This window comes from Alosa alosa, chromosome 6 (assembly GCF_017589495.1).
Source record: "Alosa alosa isolate M-15738 ecotype Scorff River chromosome 6, AALO_Geno_1.1, whole genome shotgun sequence".
In the NCBI taxonomy this organism is placed as follows: Eukaryota; Metazoa; Chordata; class Actinopteri; order Clupeiformes; family Clupeidae; genus Alosa; species Alosa alosa.
The window spans coordinates 36,103,337-36,117,224 of NC_063194.1; the positions used below are offsets into that span (position 1 = coordinate 36,103,337).

General features: G+C 42.3%; 1 protein-coding gene across 1 annotated transcript in view; it reads left to right on the forward strand.

The window, feature by feature from the left end:
* Positions 1-13,081, forward strand: part of LOC125295961 (breast cancer type 1 susceptibility protein homolog) — a 50,134-nt gene extending 37,053 nt beyond the window's left edge. The window contains exons 19-21 of the mRNA XM_048245545.1: positions 1,600-1,670; positions 2,059-2,122; positions 12,138-13,081. Coding sequence (XP_048101502.1) covers positions 1,600-1,670; positions 2,059-2,122; positions 12,138-12,271 — 269 coding nt within the window. The 3' untranslated portion in view covers positions 12,272-13,081. The remainder of the gene's footprint in view (positions 1-1,599; positions 1,671-2,058; positions 2,123-12,137) is intronic.
* Positions 13,082-13,888: the final 807 nt, after the last annotated feature.

A 13,888-nucleotide genomic window follows, 5' to 3' on the forward strand; every position in this document is an offset into this window, starting at 1 on the left:
CACACACAATAACACCACGCACATAACACACACCACGACACACATCACCATACACACGCACACACATACTGCGCACACACACACACCACACAATAATACCACGACTCACATACACCACTCACCACCACACACGCACACATCGGCCAGGCACATCGGCAGAAATGTCCATATACCGATAATTAAGTTATGAAGCTGTTATCTGCAGACACCGATGTCGGGCCGATATCATTGTGCGTGTGTAAGTGTGTGTGTGTGCATATGTGTGTGTATCCCTCATGCATCCCTAACTGATTTGACCTGTATGTGGCCTGTATACGTTACTGTAGTTTCTATCTGGATTACTCCTGCATTCTTGAAATGGGTGAATAAATGGCTTGCAAGTTGAGTTCTATGTGATTTGCATTTTATATTTCGACACATTGCTGTGAAGCACGAGGTCAATTTTACACAGTAACAACTTTGTGAGTAATTCACACAAGAGCTTGAGGTGCAGAGATAGCAACTAGCCGTTAGCATCTTTGCAAGGAGGTGCAGAGATGGCAACTAGCCGTTAGTATAGTATAATGTACACTTAGGCATATCTTTAATGTGGTGTGTAGGTCTAATTGAGTGTGCATTGGTGGTGTGTGTGATTGAGTGCCTGTCACTTTAAGAAATATGTGAGAGTAATTTGCCTTCAGTCTCATGGTTTTAGGCTAGTGAAAAATAGTTGCACATAGTGCATAACAAGGATATGTGGAAGCAATTTGTTATGTGTTCTGTGTCATTAGATAAAATAAACGTTCAAAAAACTAACAAGTCGAAGAAAATCTCTCCAGATGTAAAAGTTTGACAAGGTTGCGTAGCCAATTTCTGAAATTACATCAAACCCAACAGTAGGGCTAAATGACCTTTAAGTTCAAATGACTGGCAAGTGTGTAAGTGTCTGTGACGTTGCAGATGCTCCTAGCCTAATATGGCAAGTGTGTAAGTGTGTGTGATGTTGCAGATGCTCCTAGCCTAATATGGTAAGTATGTGTGACGTTGCAGATGCTCCTAGCCTAATATGGCAAGTGTGTGCTTGCGTGTGACGTTGCAGATGCTCCTAGCCTAATATGGCAAGTGCGTGTGACGTTGCAGATGCTCCTAGCCTAATATGGCAAGTGTGTGTGACGTTGCAGATGCTCCTAGCCTAATATGGTAACGCAACTGTTGCACCCTCTCCACTTAATTGCTATGGGTAACGCGGCCGCAAAGCATTTTGGGAAGGCAGTGCTGACATTTTAGATGAAACGCCCACACGCGTCTGAATGAGGGGAGGCATTTGAACGCTTCAGCCGCGCAGCAAAGTGGATCTGCACCGTGTGGAGACGTGCGGGCTCAGAGAGGCACATGCATGTTGTTCCAAAAGAACACTTCATTCTTATAAAGTATCGAAAAAAATTAGGCATTGTGACATTTTTAATTTCAGGGTATTGCGATACTTTTGTAATTTCGGTGCACCATGCAATACTAAGCATACCACAAGCGGCTGGTCATGGAAGAAAAGGCCAGGTGTCTTTGGAGCATAGCAGTAAAGCTTGTGTTTCTGTGTGTGTGTGTGTGTGTGTGTATCTCCAGGTCACATGCAAGAGATGGTTGAGCTTTGTGGAGGTGTTGTGGTGGAAGACCTTGGTCACTTCTCCAAAAACGTAAGACTAACCATACACACAGACACACACACACACACACACATACACAAATACTGTATATACACATCCACACACACACACACACACACGTAAAACTTCTAATAATAACCAAATCTCTAATAACCAAATCTCCAACATTGTTCTAACACTGTGTTTGATTATTTTAATAATGCGTTTGATTGTTTTCACTCTGTGTTTGCTGGTTCTGCCAATTGATGGTAGCTTGTGAATTAAATAGTTTTAGATTTTAGCCAGAGCGTTTCCTTGTGTTTATTGGGTTATTGTAGGCCTTTTATCAGAAGTTTTATGATGAACACACTCGCACACACACTGTCAGTGTCAGTCCACAGTTCATTTGTGTGTGTGTGTGTGTGTGTGTGTGTGACAGTGTTCTTCGCAGCTTGTGATTGTACAGCCTGATTCAGAATCAGAAACCAACTTCAAATTCAGAGGTAAGTGGAAAGTTCCCTCTCACTCATTCACACACACACACACACACACACACACACACACACACACAACAAACAAAAGGGTTTATTCTCCTCCATCAGATCAGTGAATGGCAGATGTTACTCTGAATTAGTAATGACAAGAAATGTCATTAATAATTGTGTGTGTTTGTGTAGTGTGTGTGTGTGTGTGTGTGTGTGTGTGTGTGTGTGTGTGTGTGTGTGTGTGTGTGTGTGTGTGTGTGTGTGTGTAGTGTGTAGTGTGAGTGTGTAGTGTAGAGTGTGTGCGTGTGTAGTGTGTGTACGATTAGCATCATCTGACTCATCCTCTCCTTTCCTACACACACTACACTAGGGCTTTGACTTTTGCCCAAAAATCATATTCGAAGTTCGTTTGATTATTAATATTAAAATTTGAATATGTATTAATAATATTTTAACCATTAAATGTCTTCCGTAAGACCGATATTGGTATCAAACTTAAGTTCTATTTGTTCTGTCCATCAGAGGGCAGTGTATCAGTCAATGTCAATAGACTACGCAACACGAAAAGGCTGAGTAAATGCGTGTGTCAAAATTTTTTTATTATTGAGCATAGGGCTGGGCGATACAACGATAGCGATATGTATAGCAATAGACATGTAAGCGATATCAATAAAAAATACGTTCGATAGAACATTCATAATTAAAAGCAACACACACATCCTGCCTTATGTTGTCCATAAATAAAATAGGCTAAATATATCTTGCATTGTAGTATGTCAAACTCTACCAGAGTAGGCGGTAGAAGTAGGCCTACCTCAACACAGACTCTCCTTGCCCCGTGCACTCTCTCTCTCTCCCTCTCAACAGGCGCATCCCTCCTCAGCATGCACATGTAATCCAAACGTGTCGTGCAAGGCGACTGGCTGAATTGCTATTAAATCCGGTTAGCATAATTAGCACGCTGCACGAATTTGTTCAAAACTACTGCATTCAAATTGACTGCTAAATTCTAATCATCTCAATCCCAATGTAAATGGAAAAGTATTTTCCAAGACTCAAACGGGCCTGTCCCAAGGAGAAAAAGTATTCAATTGAAACTTAAACACACGTGGGGAAACTGAACAGTCTAACCATAGACTATGATAAACTAGCAAATTAAGCTAACGTTACTTTGTTTACAATATTTCCAGGCTTCAACCAGTGCTGCTTTTCATTCAGAATTATCTGCACATTTATTTATTTGAGTGTTTTTAATGATTGTGTTGCCATTTCTTTTCCCTGTTTGCTTTGATTGATAACTAAGGTGATTAAAATCAGAGGAAGGTTAAGTTTAAAATAAAAATGTCTATGTGGGAGCTGAGCTCACTAAGCGCGAACCAGCCAGTATGCTAACCTACAGGAGCCCAGATGGCCAATAATAGCCTTGCTAATGAGCTCGCAATTTTACTTCACCAGGCGTGAAAAAAACCTTGGAAACTGAATTGAAAACAACGTTTAGGCTACAACCAAATACATTTACAAAAACATATTTCCATAGGCTACAGGTTCGAATATTAAGAGATCCCTAAAATGTGTTCGAATATCTTTATTTTTTAAAATAATCGAATTATATTCGAATAACGAAGTTCGGAGTCAAAGCCCTACACTACACACACTACACACACTACGATTAGCATCATCTGACTCATCCTCTCCTTTCCTACACACACTACACACACTACACACACACTATGATTAGCATCATCTGACTCATCCTGCACACACACACACTCACACACAGATGCACGTGCACACACACACACTCACACACAGATGCACGCGCGCACACACACACGCAGTCACACACAGATGCACGCGCACACACACGCAGTCACACACAGATGCACGTGCACACACACACACACACTCACACACAGATGCACGCGCACACACGCACACCCACACATAGATGCACACACACACTCACACACAGATGCACACGCACACACACACACTCACACACAGATGCACGCACACACGCACTCACACACAGATGCACGCGCACACACACGCACTCACACACAGATGCACGTGCACACACACACACTCACACACAGATGCACGCGCGCACACACACACACACCCACACATAGATGCACACGCACACTCACACACAGATGCACGCACACACACACACACACACACACATAGATGCATGTCTGTTACTGTAATGAAGAAAACTTTTTTTTTTCTTTTTTTTGTATGATTTATTTGTGGGATTTTGAGTATAACAGATACATATTACACCTCATCCATGAAGTGAAATTAATACAAAGATTAATTTTGTAAAACAAGGTACTAACAATGAAACAGTTTACCCCCAACTCCCACCCCCGCCCCCTCTCCTCCCTTACAGAAAAGTATTAATGAAATGGGGTATAATGGGTTTTGATACAGGTAATCCTGGTAGTGATAATCTAATACGTGCCTTCACATATCAGTACATAGACAAACCGTACCTAAATGCAAGCCATGCTCATCGCTCACAAGGACAAACAAATAACACAAAAACAATACCAACTAGATGTACCGCATAGCGGTACAAAATATGACCGCCCGCTCAGTCCTGGACATCCGTTCCTTGAAAATAAATCACACTTCAATTTGTCTCCATATTTTACTCCATCCCCACTCTTGAAACTTTTGTGTATGCTTGTTTGGCATGCCTGAGTGTGTGTCTTGGCTGCACAGAAAGTAGCCTACTGGTGCTGAAAAGGTGAATAGATTGTAGAATAGCCAAAGAAGATGTAGCATTGTTATGAAACCTTTAAAATCTCTAAACAATCACAAGTAGGGCAGTTCATCACAGTCCATCCATTGCAACTGGATTGATGAAAGGTCACTTACACCTGTAGGCTACATTGTATTTGGGAAAAGCAAAAGGTATCAGCATAATGTTATTTATTTATTAATTTATTTTTTATGTATTTATAAACAAAAACATCTCTGTCAGTTCCATGCCGTTTTCAACAGCTATCAAAAACAAAGGTCATTTTTGGATGGATGGATGTTCCTTCTTCTACATAAGATTTTAGTCATCTTTAGTTCATGTAATACTTTATTGTCAATGCTCAAATTAAGTAACAGTAGTCTGAAACATTATTGTTAATGCACAAATTAAGTAACAGTAGTCTGAAACGAAATGCTGTTTTACATCTAACCAGTGGTGCAAATAACTGACATGTCCAAATGGGCCTTGATGAAATGTGTCGCTAGACTGTTCATACACATTTTAACGGGCCAAAGTTGAAGAGCTATTGTCCGTTATTGTTCGTGCAAATATAGGCTGATTCATGTTCCCTTGCATTGTGTAACTGAGGTCCATGGCTAGTCTGGCTTTCATCAGACCAAGCTCAATCTTTTAAGAAATCAAAAAAAATAAAATAAATCAGGCTGGGTTCACCCAGCCTAGTCCATAGGCACCCGATATTGTTTAATTTTCCGATTGAGATATCCACGCTCTGGCTATTCTAAATGCAAAAATGCATCAGGGAGTTATGACAAAACGATAACTAACAAACTAGATCCTAATAGAAGTTGTTAGCTTCCCTAAGCTACAGTTAGGATTATAAGGTAGGCCTATTTACAACATAAATTGTCAATAGGCTATGCTGGCGACACAAATAAAATCTCCTTTTGAAACCAATGGCTTACGCCTTTACAGTATCAAAGCGGACTTAAACTGCCATATCGCGGGCATTGCAAAAGTTGTAATAACATTCACGCAGCTCCATGAGTCAAGGAAAGCTTTGAATGAAGTAGCCACTTCTAAATGGGACCCACTACACAGTAGCTTAAGGTGTGTTGCTAAAGCAGCCATAATGAAGGTGTCATTGTTTGGATACTTCACACACACACGCGTGCTTTTTAATTTCACAGACTACAACTACCAAGCTGGAATCAAAGCACATCGATTCCCCTCTCACACCCTGCTGCGACTTAAAAAACAAAATAAACAGGCGTCTCAGTCTCAAGCATGTATAGGCAAAACTGTATCAGACCGTGTAAGCGTTGGTAAATCTTCCATTGCACAGAATGATTTTTGTAGCGTGCAATAAATGACAGTCGAAAGATACAAACAGTGCTGCTATCAATTTGCTTGGTATAACCGCATTTATAGTTTTCTACAAATGCAATCAATCAAATGGGCCTCCATCACTCAACCAACGCTAACGGTAACATTACCTAGGTCCTTATTGATATTACAAGATTAACGCATTACCTGCAGTAAAACCAAGCATGTCCGATAAACATCCTCAGATTTATTTCGCGGCTTCAAGAAGAAATGGGAATTACATTTCATGTGAACATCGTCCTATCCTTATTAGAGGTTAAGCTGCGGTAAATTACAGTCCTTGTAGGAAGCGTCCATTGTTTTTCCAACCCACTTTTAACTTCCAACAAAATTACGTCTCACTGCAACGATCGCCATCTAGTGGACAAAGCGACTACTTATCGCCAATACTGAAAATGCAGCCATGATGATGATGAATATTTATTTTGGCTTTCTTTTAATCCTACTGAATTTGTAATTATGTATCGGCCGTTCTAATACCGATAGTATGTGGGTGCCTGTGTGTGTGCATGTGTATATGTGTGCACCGCCATTTACAGGCCATTAAATGTACACATAACCTAATTTTTTAGACCCCCATGGATGAAATTCTCTTAAACTTGGCATACCCCCAGAGAATGCCAGGTCAATCATAATGCATAAAATTTGGTGCAGTTCTGAACATCTTAACTGAAGATAGGGGCGATTAAAGCAGAATAATATTGCATTTTCATTTTTTACTGGGGGGGTGGGGGTGCATATCACAAATGAGTGATTATGAGCCAGGTTGATGTGGGCCCTTGAGACCAACATACCATAAAAGATTCTTCATCCTCAGTGCCACGGTTCAGGTAGTTATTTAGGAAAAACTGTTTTTTTTTTTTTTGCGGTTCGGGGGGCCCAGCACGGGGGGGGGGGGGGGGGGTGATGGTCCCCGGGGACGAAATGAAATTTTTTCGTAAAAGTCTAGTGGGGCTACATACCTACCAAATTTCATGTACCCCGGTGGTTCGGTGTCCCGGGTATCAATGACCAAAAATTCAGGAAGTAGATGACGGGAAAAATTCTTGAATTGTGTGCATGTGTGCGTGTACAAGTTTATGTTTATGTGTGTGGGTGTGTGTGTGTGTGTGTGTGTATATGTGCGTGCTTGTGTGTTTGCCTGCGTATGTGTGTTTGTGCATGTGCATGCATGCGTACATATGTCTACTGTGTGAGTATGTGTCATACGTATGATTACTGTAAATGTATGTGTATGCGTGTGTATCTGTTTATGCACATGTGTGCACATGGAATGGGTTAACATGACCCCTGGAGGCAAACATAACGAGGAAAAATTGGTCATCCTAGGCCCTACAGTTCTCAAGATATTCACAGAGAACTGTGTCTGCCCTACCCTCCTTCGGGGGTCCAGTCCAGCGGGGGCTACAGATCAAAGCGAAAAATGACTGTTCCATGCTATCCATGTGGGGTACATGCCCACCAAGTTTGTGTACCCGGTCTTTCAGTGTCCGGGAATCCTTGTTGGTGTACGCCACTAAATGTACACATAAATTATTTTATTGTAAGGCCCCCCATGAACGAAAGTACACAAAACTTGCATTGCATGCATTCGAGGGTGTCATAATGATCCTACACTTTTAATTTCGTGCAGTTTTGACCTTGTCAGCCAGAGATATTGTGATGAAAACACCTAATTTTTTTGCTTTTTTAATTTTTAACTAGGTGGCTATACATGAAATAAGTGGTAATGGGATGGGTTAACATGCCCCTTAAGACCAACATACATAAAAAAAGGTGGACCTCCTAGGCCCCACGGTTCTCGAGATATTCACAGAAAACTGTCTCCGCCACCTACAGGCCAGTTGGTGTATAGTAGCATAAATTAATTTATTGTGTGGCCCCCATGAAGCGAATTCCACAAAACTTGGCGTGCATACAGAGGGTGTCATAATGATCCTACACTTCCAATTTAATTGCAGTTTTGACTATGTTAGGTCACAGATACCTTCAATTACAACACCTCATTTTTACTTTTTTTGTGTTTAACTAGGTAGTGCTATACATGAAATGAGTGGTTATGGAATGGGTTGACATGGGTTGCCCCTTGAGATCAACATACAAAAAAAGATGGTCCTCCTAAACCCCTACGGTTTTTGAGATATTCACAGAAAACTGTGTGTCTGCCCTACCCTCCTTTCGGGGTCCAGTCCAGCGGGGGCTACAGATCAAAAGCAAAAACGATGGTTCCATGCTATCCATGTGGGGTTACATGCCCACCAAGTTTCGTGTACCCGGTCTTTCAGTGTCAGGGAATCATTGACGGAAATTTGGGCATGCTAAAAAGAAAAAAGAAGAAAAAAAAAATCTGACTAAATCTATATGATCATAATAATAATAATAATAATAATACATAAAAATAAATAAATAATAATAAAACATAAAAAACACACACAACCAGACAAAACAAACCAGCTGCTGCGCTTCTTTCTTTTTTCCCCTCTCTCTCTTTTTTTTTTTGGGGGTATAACTAGTTGTCTAGACATCAGGGTCAATGTCTAGATGGAGAGACCTGACATGATCAAGGAAGGGTTGCCAGATTTTATGGAATTTCCGTTCTGAGAAACGAAGGGAGTATTTAATTTTCTCCAATCTCATAAAATGAAGCGCATCCTTTATCCATTGAGAGTGAGAAGGGGGCAAGGGCTTTTCCACCGCAAGAGAATGGCACGTCTTGCTAGCAGTGTGAGAAAGGCAACAAGCTCAGCAAAATAGGACGGCAGTGAGAGGCCAATGGGTAGGACACCAAACAGGGCGAGTAAGGGTGAGGGTTGGAGGTTGGCAGATGTGATGGCTGAGAGGGAGCAGGGGAGGGGCAGGGGAGGGGCAAGACCAGAACATGGGACTGAGATTGGCTGGTCCTTGGTGACATTTGTCACAGTTTGGATCAATGTCAGGGTAGATACGAGCAAGCTTACTTTTAGACCAGTGTACTCTGTGAATCACTTTGCACTGTAAAACTCCATGGCGAGCACAGACAGACGAGGAGTGGACCCAATTCAGGGCATGCTCCGCAGACCAAGCATTGCGTAAAGCATCAGAGGTTGTTGTCTAACTTTTGAGAAGAGTATTGTACAGTATTGAAATGGAACCTTTGAGATTGGGGTTAACACCAAGTATGGTATCAGTGAGAGTAGGAGAAGTGGGCTGCAAATTGAAAACCTGAGTTAGCTGGCTGAAGGAAGCAAATATGCCACTAATGTAAAGCTGTTTTATTGACACAATACCTAGGTCTTTCCAGATCAGAAAAGCAGGGTTTAGTGAGGAAAATAGGTACACACTGGAAAAGATACAAGAACTTGGGCAGTACATTCATTTTAATAAAATTTATCCGACCAGCGAGAGACAGAGGCAAGAGGGACCACCGGTGGACGTCTTGGGATAGCCTGGCTAAAAGAGGGGAGAAGTTACATTTAAATAGTTCTGAATAGTTTTTGTTACACAGATACCCAGATATTTAAAGTGCTCCAGAGACGTTCTGAATGGTAACTTTGAGAGGGGATAGGCTGAGGCTGCCGCATTAACTGGCATAAGTTCGCTTTTATGCAGATTTAATTTATAACCTGAAATATGTTGAAATAAGTCTTTCAAAACAGTTAATACAAGGGGAATACATTTTCTGGACAAGATAGAAAGACCAAGAGGTCATCGGCGTACAGGGATACCTTATGTTCTATGCCGCCTCTTGAGATGCCCTGCATCTGACTGGACCTGAGGGCTACTGCTAGAGGTTCAATGGCAATGGCGAACAGCAACGGAGAGAGTGGGCAGCCCTGACGGGTACCACGTTCGAGGTAGAAATAGTCAGAAAAGTCTATATTTGTGCGGACACAAGCAAGAGGGGATGTATACAAAAGCCTAATCCATGATATAAATGTATTGCCAAAGCCAAAACGTTTTAATGTGTAAAACAGGTAGGGCCACTCCACACGGTCAAATGCCTTTTCGGCATCCATTGAAATGACCAGCTCAGGTTTGTCAGAGGTTGTGGGTGAATACAGAATGTCAGAATGTTTTTACAAACCCTGTTTGGTCTGCGGCGATGATATTTGGAAGGACACACTCTAGACGTCTAGCCAGCATTTTAGCCAGTATTTTGACATCTGCACAGAGCAGAGAGATGGGGCGATAATTACTACAGGACAGGGGGTCTTTATCCTTTTTCAATATAAGAGAGATCGTAGCCTGACGTAATGTGAGAGGAAGAGAGCCACTTTGCAGCGAGTCATTAAACATGTTAAGTAGCAGTGGGGACAGTGTATCTGCAAATGTTTTAAAAAAATCGGCAGAGAAACCATCAGGGCCAGGGCATTTTCCATTCTGCATAAGCAATAAAGCACTCCTAAGTTCATTTATTGTAAATGGTGCGTCCAGGCTAGATGCCACGTCAGAGTTGATAGAAGGAATATCTAAGGAACTAAAAAAGTTATCATATTGTGTTTCGCTATTTAGACACTCAGAGGAGTATAATGAAGCATAAAAGTCTCTGAACTGATTGTTAATGGATTGAGGGTTAATAGTTGTTCCAATATTTGTGTTAATCTGGTTGATGTGCATTGATGAGGAGGACTGCTGAATTTGGTGAGCAAGCAATTTACTTGGTTTATCTCCAAACTCATAATAATTATGAGGTGTTTTTAAAAGGGACTCTGCCGTTTCATTGGAGGCCAGAATGTCATATTCTGCCTTCTTTGTAAGTAGTTCTTTGAAAACATCAGCATCAGGTGTGTCTACACACTTTGACTGCAGCTCTGCTATATCGTTGGAGAGAGAGACTTTCTTTTCCCTAGCAATCTTTTTCTGATAGGCAGAGTAAGATATTATTTCACCTCTTAAGTAAGCTTTACATGACTCCCATATAGCACCTGCAGATACATCTGGTTTGACATTAGTAGATATGAAAAGATCAATACTATTAATTGTGCTAATAAAGTTGGTGTCAGAGAGTAACAACGAATTAAAGCGCCAGGGAGAGCGGGAGAGAGATCTGCCTGGGAAGGAGACATCCATGACAACAGTTGCATGGTCTGAAATTACAATGGGATTGTAGGAATACGACGTGACAGAGGAGAGGCTTATCTCCTGTAGCAGGCTTGGGTGCGAGGCTCCGGTGGGCCCGATCGAGCTCAGGGGGTGAAGAGAGGACTTCCGTGCCAAAGACATCCACAAGTAGTTAGGAAAAGAACGTGGTTGGTCGTGACCCCTCCAGTGACTCAGGTGGGCTGATAATCCTGATGTTTTGGCGCCTACTGCGTCCCTCCAGGTCGGCTAGCTTCGTTCTAAGCGACATGTTGTCTTGTTGGAGGGCTGCAGAGGCTTCCTCTAACTGCTGGAGACGATCGACCACCTCATTAGAGTTGTCTTCCAAAGAACTGATCCGCTGCCCATGGTCTGCAACAGTCGAGTGCAATCCGTCCAGTGTGGTTGTCAAAGCCTCAAAAGGTGACTTAAAGTCTGCAGATAATGCTTTCCTGTGCTCTTCTAACAGAGAGCTAAGTTCTGCTAGCGTGACGCCAGCAGACGAAGAAGAGGCATCTTTATCTTGCTTGCCCTTAGTTTTAGACATAGTCGAGACGTAAAAAATAGTCGGTATAGTTACACTAGCCTTTTGCAAACTACAATTTTTAGAAAAAGAGAGGTTTTAAAGGTAAACTGTAAGTTAAGTCGTGGGAGCCAGTTGCCTACGCGTCTACTCCGCACACCTCATACCGGAAGTCTCCATGAAGAAAACTCTTAATGGCTATTCCAGTTTGTCATGTCATCAGATTCACTTCTTAGAGTGTGCATGTGTGATATCATCTTTCATGTCTAGATTTGCCGAGCTGTACCTGATATGTGTGTGTGTGTGTGTGTGTGTGTGATATCATCTCTCCTGCCCAGATTTGCCAGGCGGTGATCTGGTGGTGAGCCGTGGTTGGCTTCTGGATTCCATAGCAACCTACACACTCCAGGACGTGCACAGCTATAGACCAGAGCTTCGCCCCTTCTCCCCTGACCCCTCCCCTCCGTTCTGACCATGCCCACCACATATCCACACCATAGACTCCGCCCCATCCAGGCATCCGCCCCCAGACCACTCCTCCTCCTGGACTGTGACCACACCCTCTGGAGCGCTTGGGACGGAGGGACTGGGTTCTCCAGAGTTCCACTGGGTTCTCCAGGGTTCTCTAGAATTCCACTGTGTTCTCCAGAGTTCCACTGGGTTCTCCAGAGTTCCGCTGGGTTCTCCAGGGTTCTCCAGAGTTCCACTGTGTTTTCCAGAGTTCCGCTGGGTTCTCCAGGGTTCCACTGGGTTCTCCAGGGTTCTCCAGAGTTCCACTGGGTTCTCCAGAGTTCTTCTAGTCCTGCTTTTTTCTGTCCTGTCACAGATGACCCCAGAAGAACTCAAAACTGGAAAGACACACTCTTTTTCTGTCTCGGACACACACACGAGAACTCTGGAGAGACACACACACTCTTTTTCTGTCTCAGACACACAGACACACACACACAGAACTCTGGAGAGACACACACACTCTTTTTTTTCTGTCTCAGACACACACACACACAGAACTCTGGAGAGACACACACACACACACTCTTTTTCTGTCTCAGACACACAAAACTCTCGATTTGATTTATTCATCTTTTCCCTGTTCTCTCTCAGGTCCACAATGTCTGATTTGTTTTTCTGTGTGTGCGTGTGCGTGTTTGTGTGTGTCTGTGTGTGTGTGTGTGTGTGGTGTGTGCGCGTGTGTGTGTGTACTTTTTGTCTTAATGAGAAGAGATGGTTCTGTTGTTCTTGTCATAAAATGCTGTAAGTAAAAAAAACAAAACAGAAATGATCTGAAACTCTAAAACATTATGAACACACACACACACACACACACACACACACCCAGCCAGTCAGATTTGTATTGTTCTGTTTCCAAACCAATAGGAGGGAAGCTCTGGCTAGCTGTCTGGCTGCAGCATAATGGCTGTTAAACATGCTCATGAGGTGAGTTGGTCTTAGTCTTGTAGTGGAGGAAGTCTGTACCACACACACACACACACACACACACACACGCACACACACAGGAGGAAGTCCGTTCCACATTTGGGACCCCAGACCCCCTTTCTTAACCATTTAGGCGCCAGGGTTTTAAAAAAAAAACAACATTGGATTTTCACATCAACATTTCAAAAGGCCATGGCTTGTAAGTGGTCAGAGATAAAGTCCTTCTGTAAATGTGAAAATCATTGAGTATGAACAAACGTTTAAAAAGGGGTCAATTTACTCATCTAATTTGCATATTTTGACGTAACTGGATGGCAACCACCTGGAATTATGCACCTTTCAGTAAATCCTGGATGTTGAACATGTTTTAGCAGTTTTACGTTTTTCTTTTTTTGTCATTTCACCCACATAACAAATGAACAGGAAAACAATCACATGTAAACCAACAATAGTAAACTATTACTATAATCACAAACCCTATGCTACTATACAATACCAGGCTAACTGACAGTAGCCTGGTCAAATTAGTTCCTATCGCGGGTGACTTTGTAGTTCTTCAGAGCCCTATTTATTTATTTATTATACCCCTGCTGTCTATACCACGTCCATTACGGACACTATCATCACGATTACCACTGCAACCTCCAAGCTA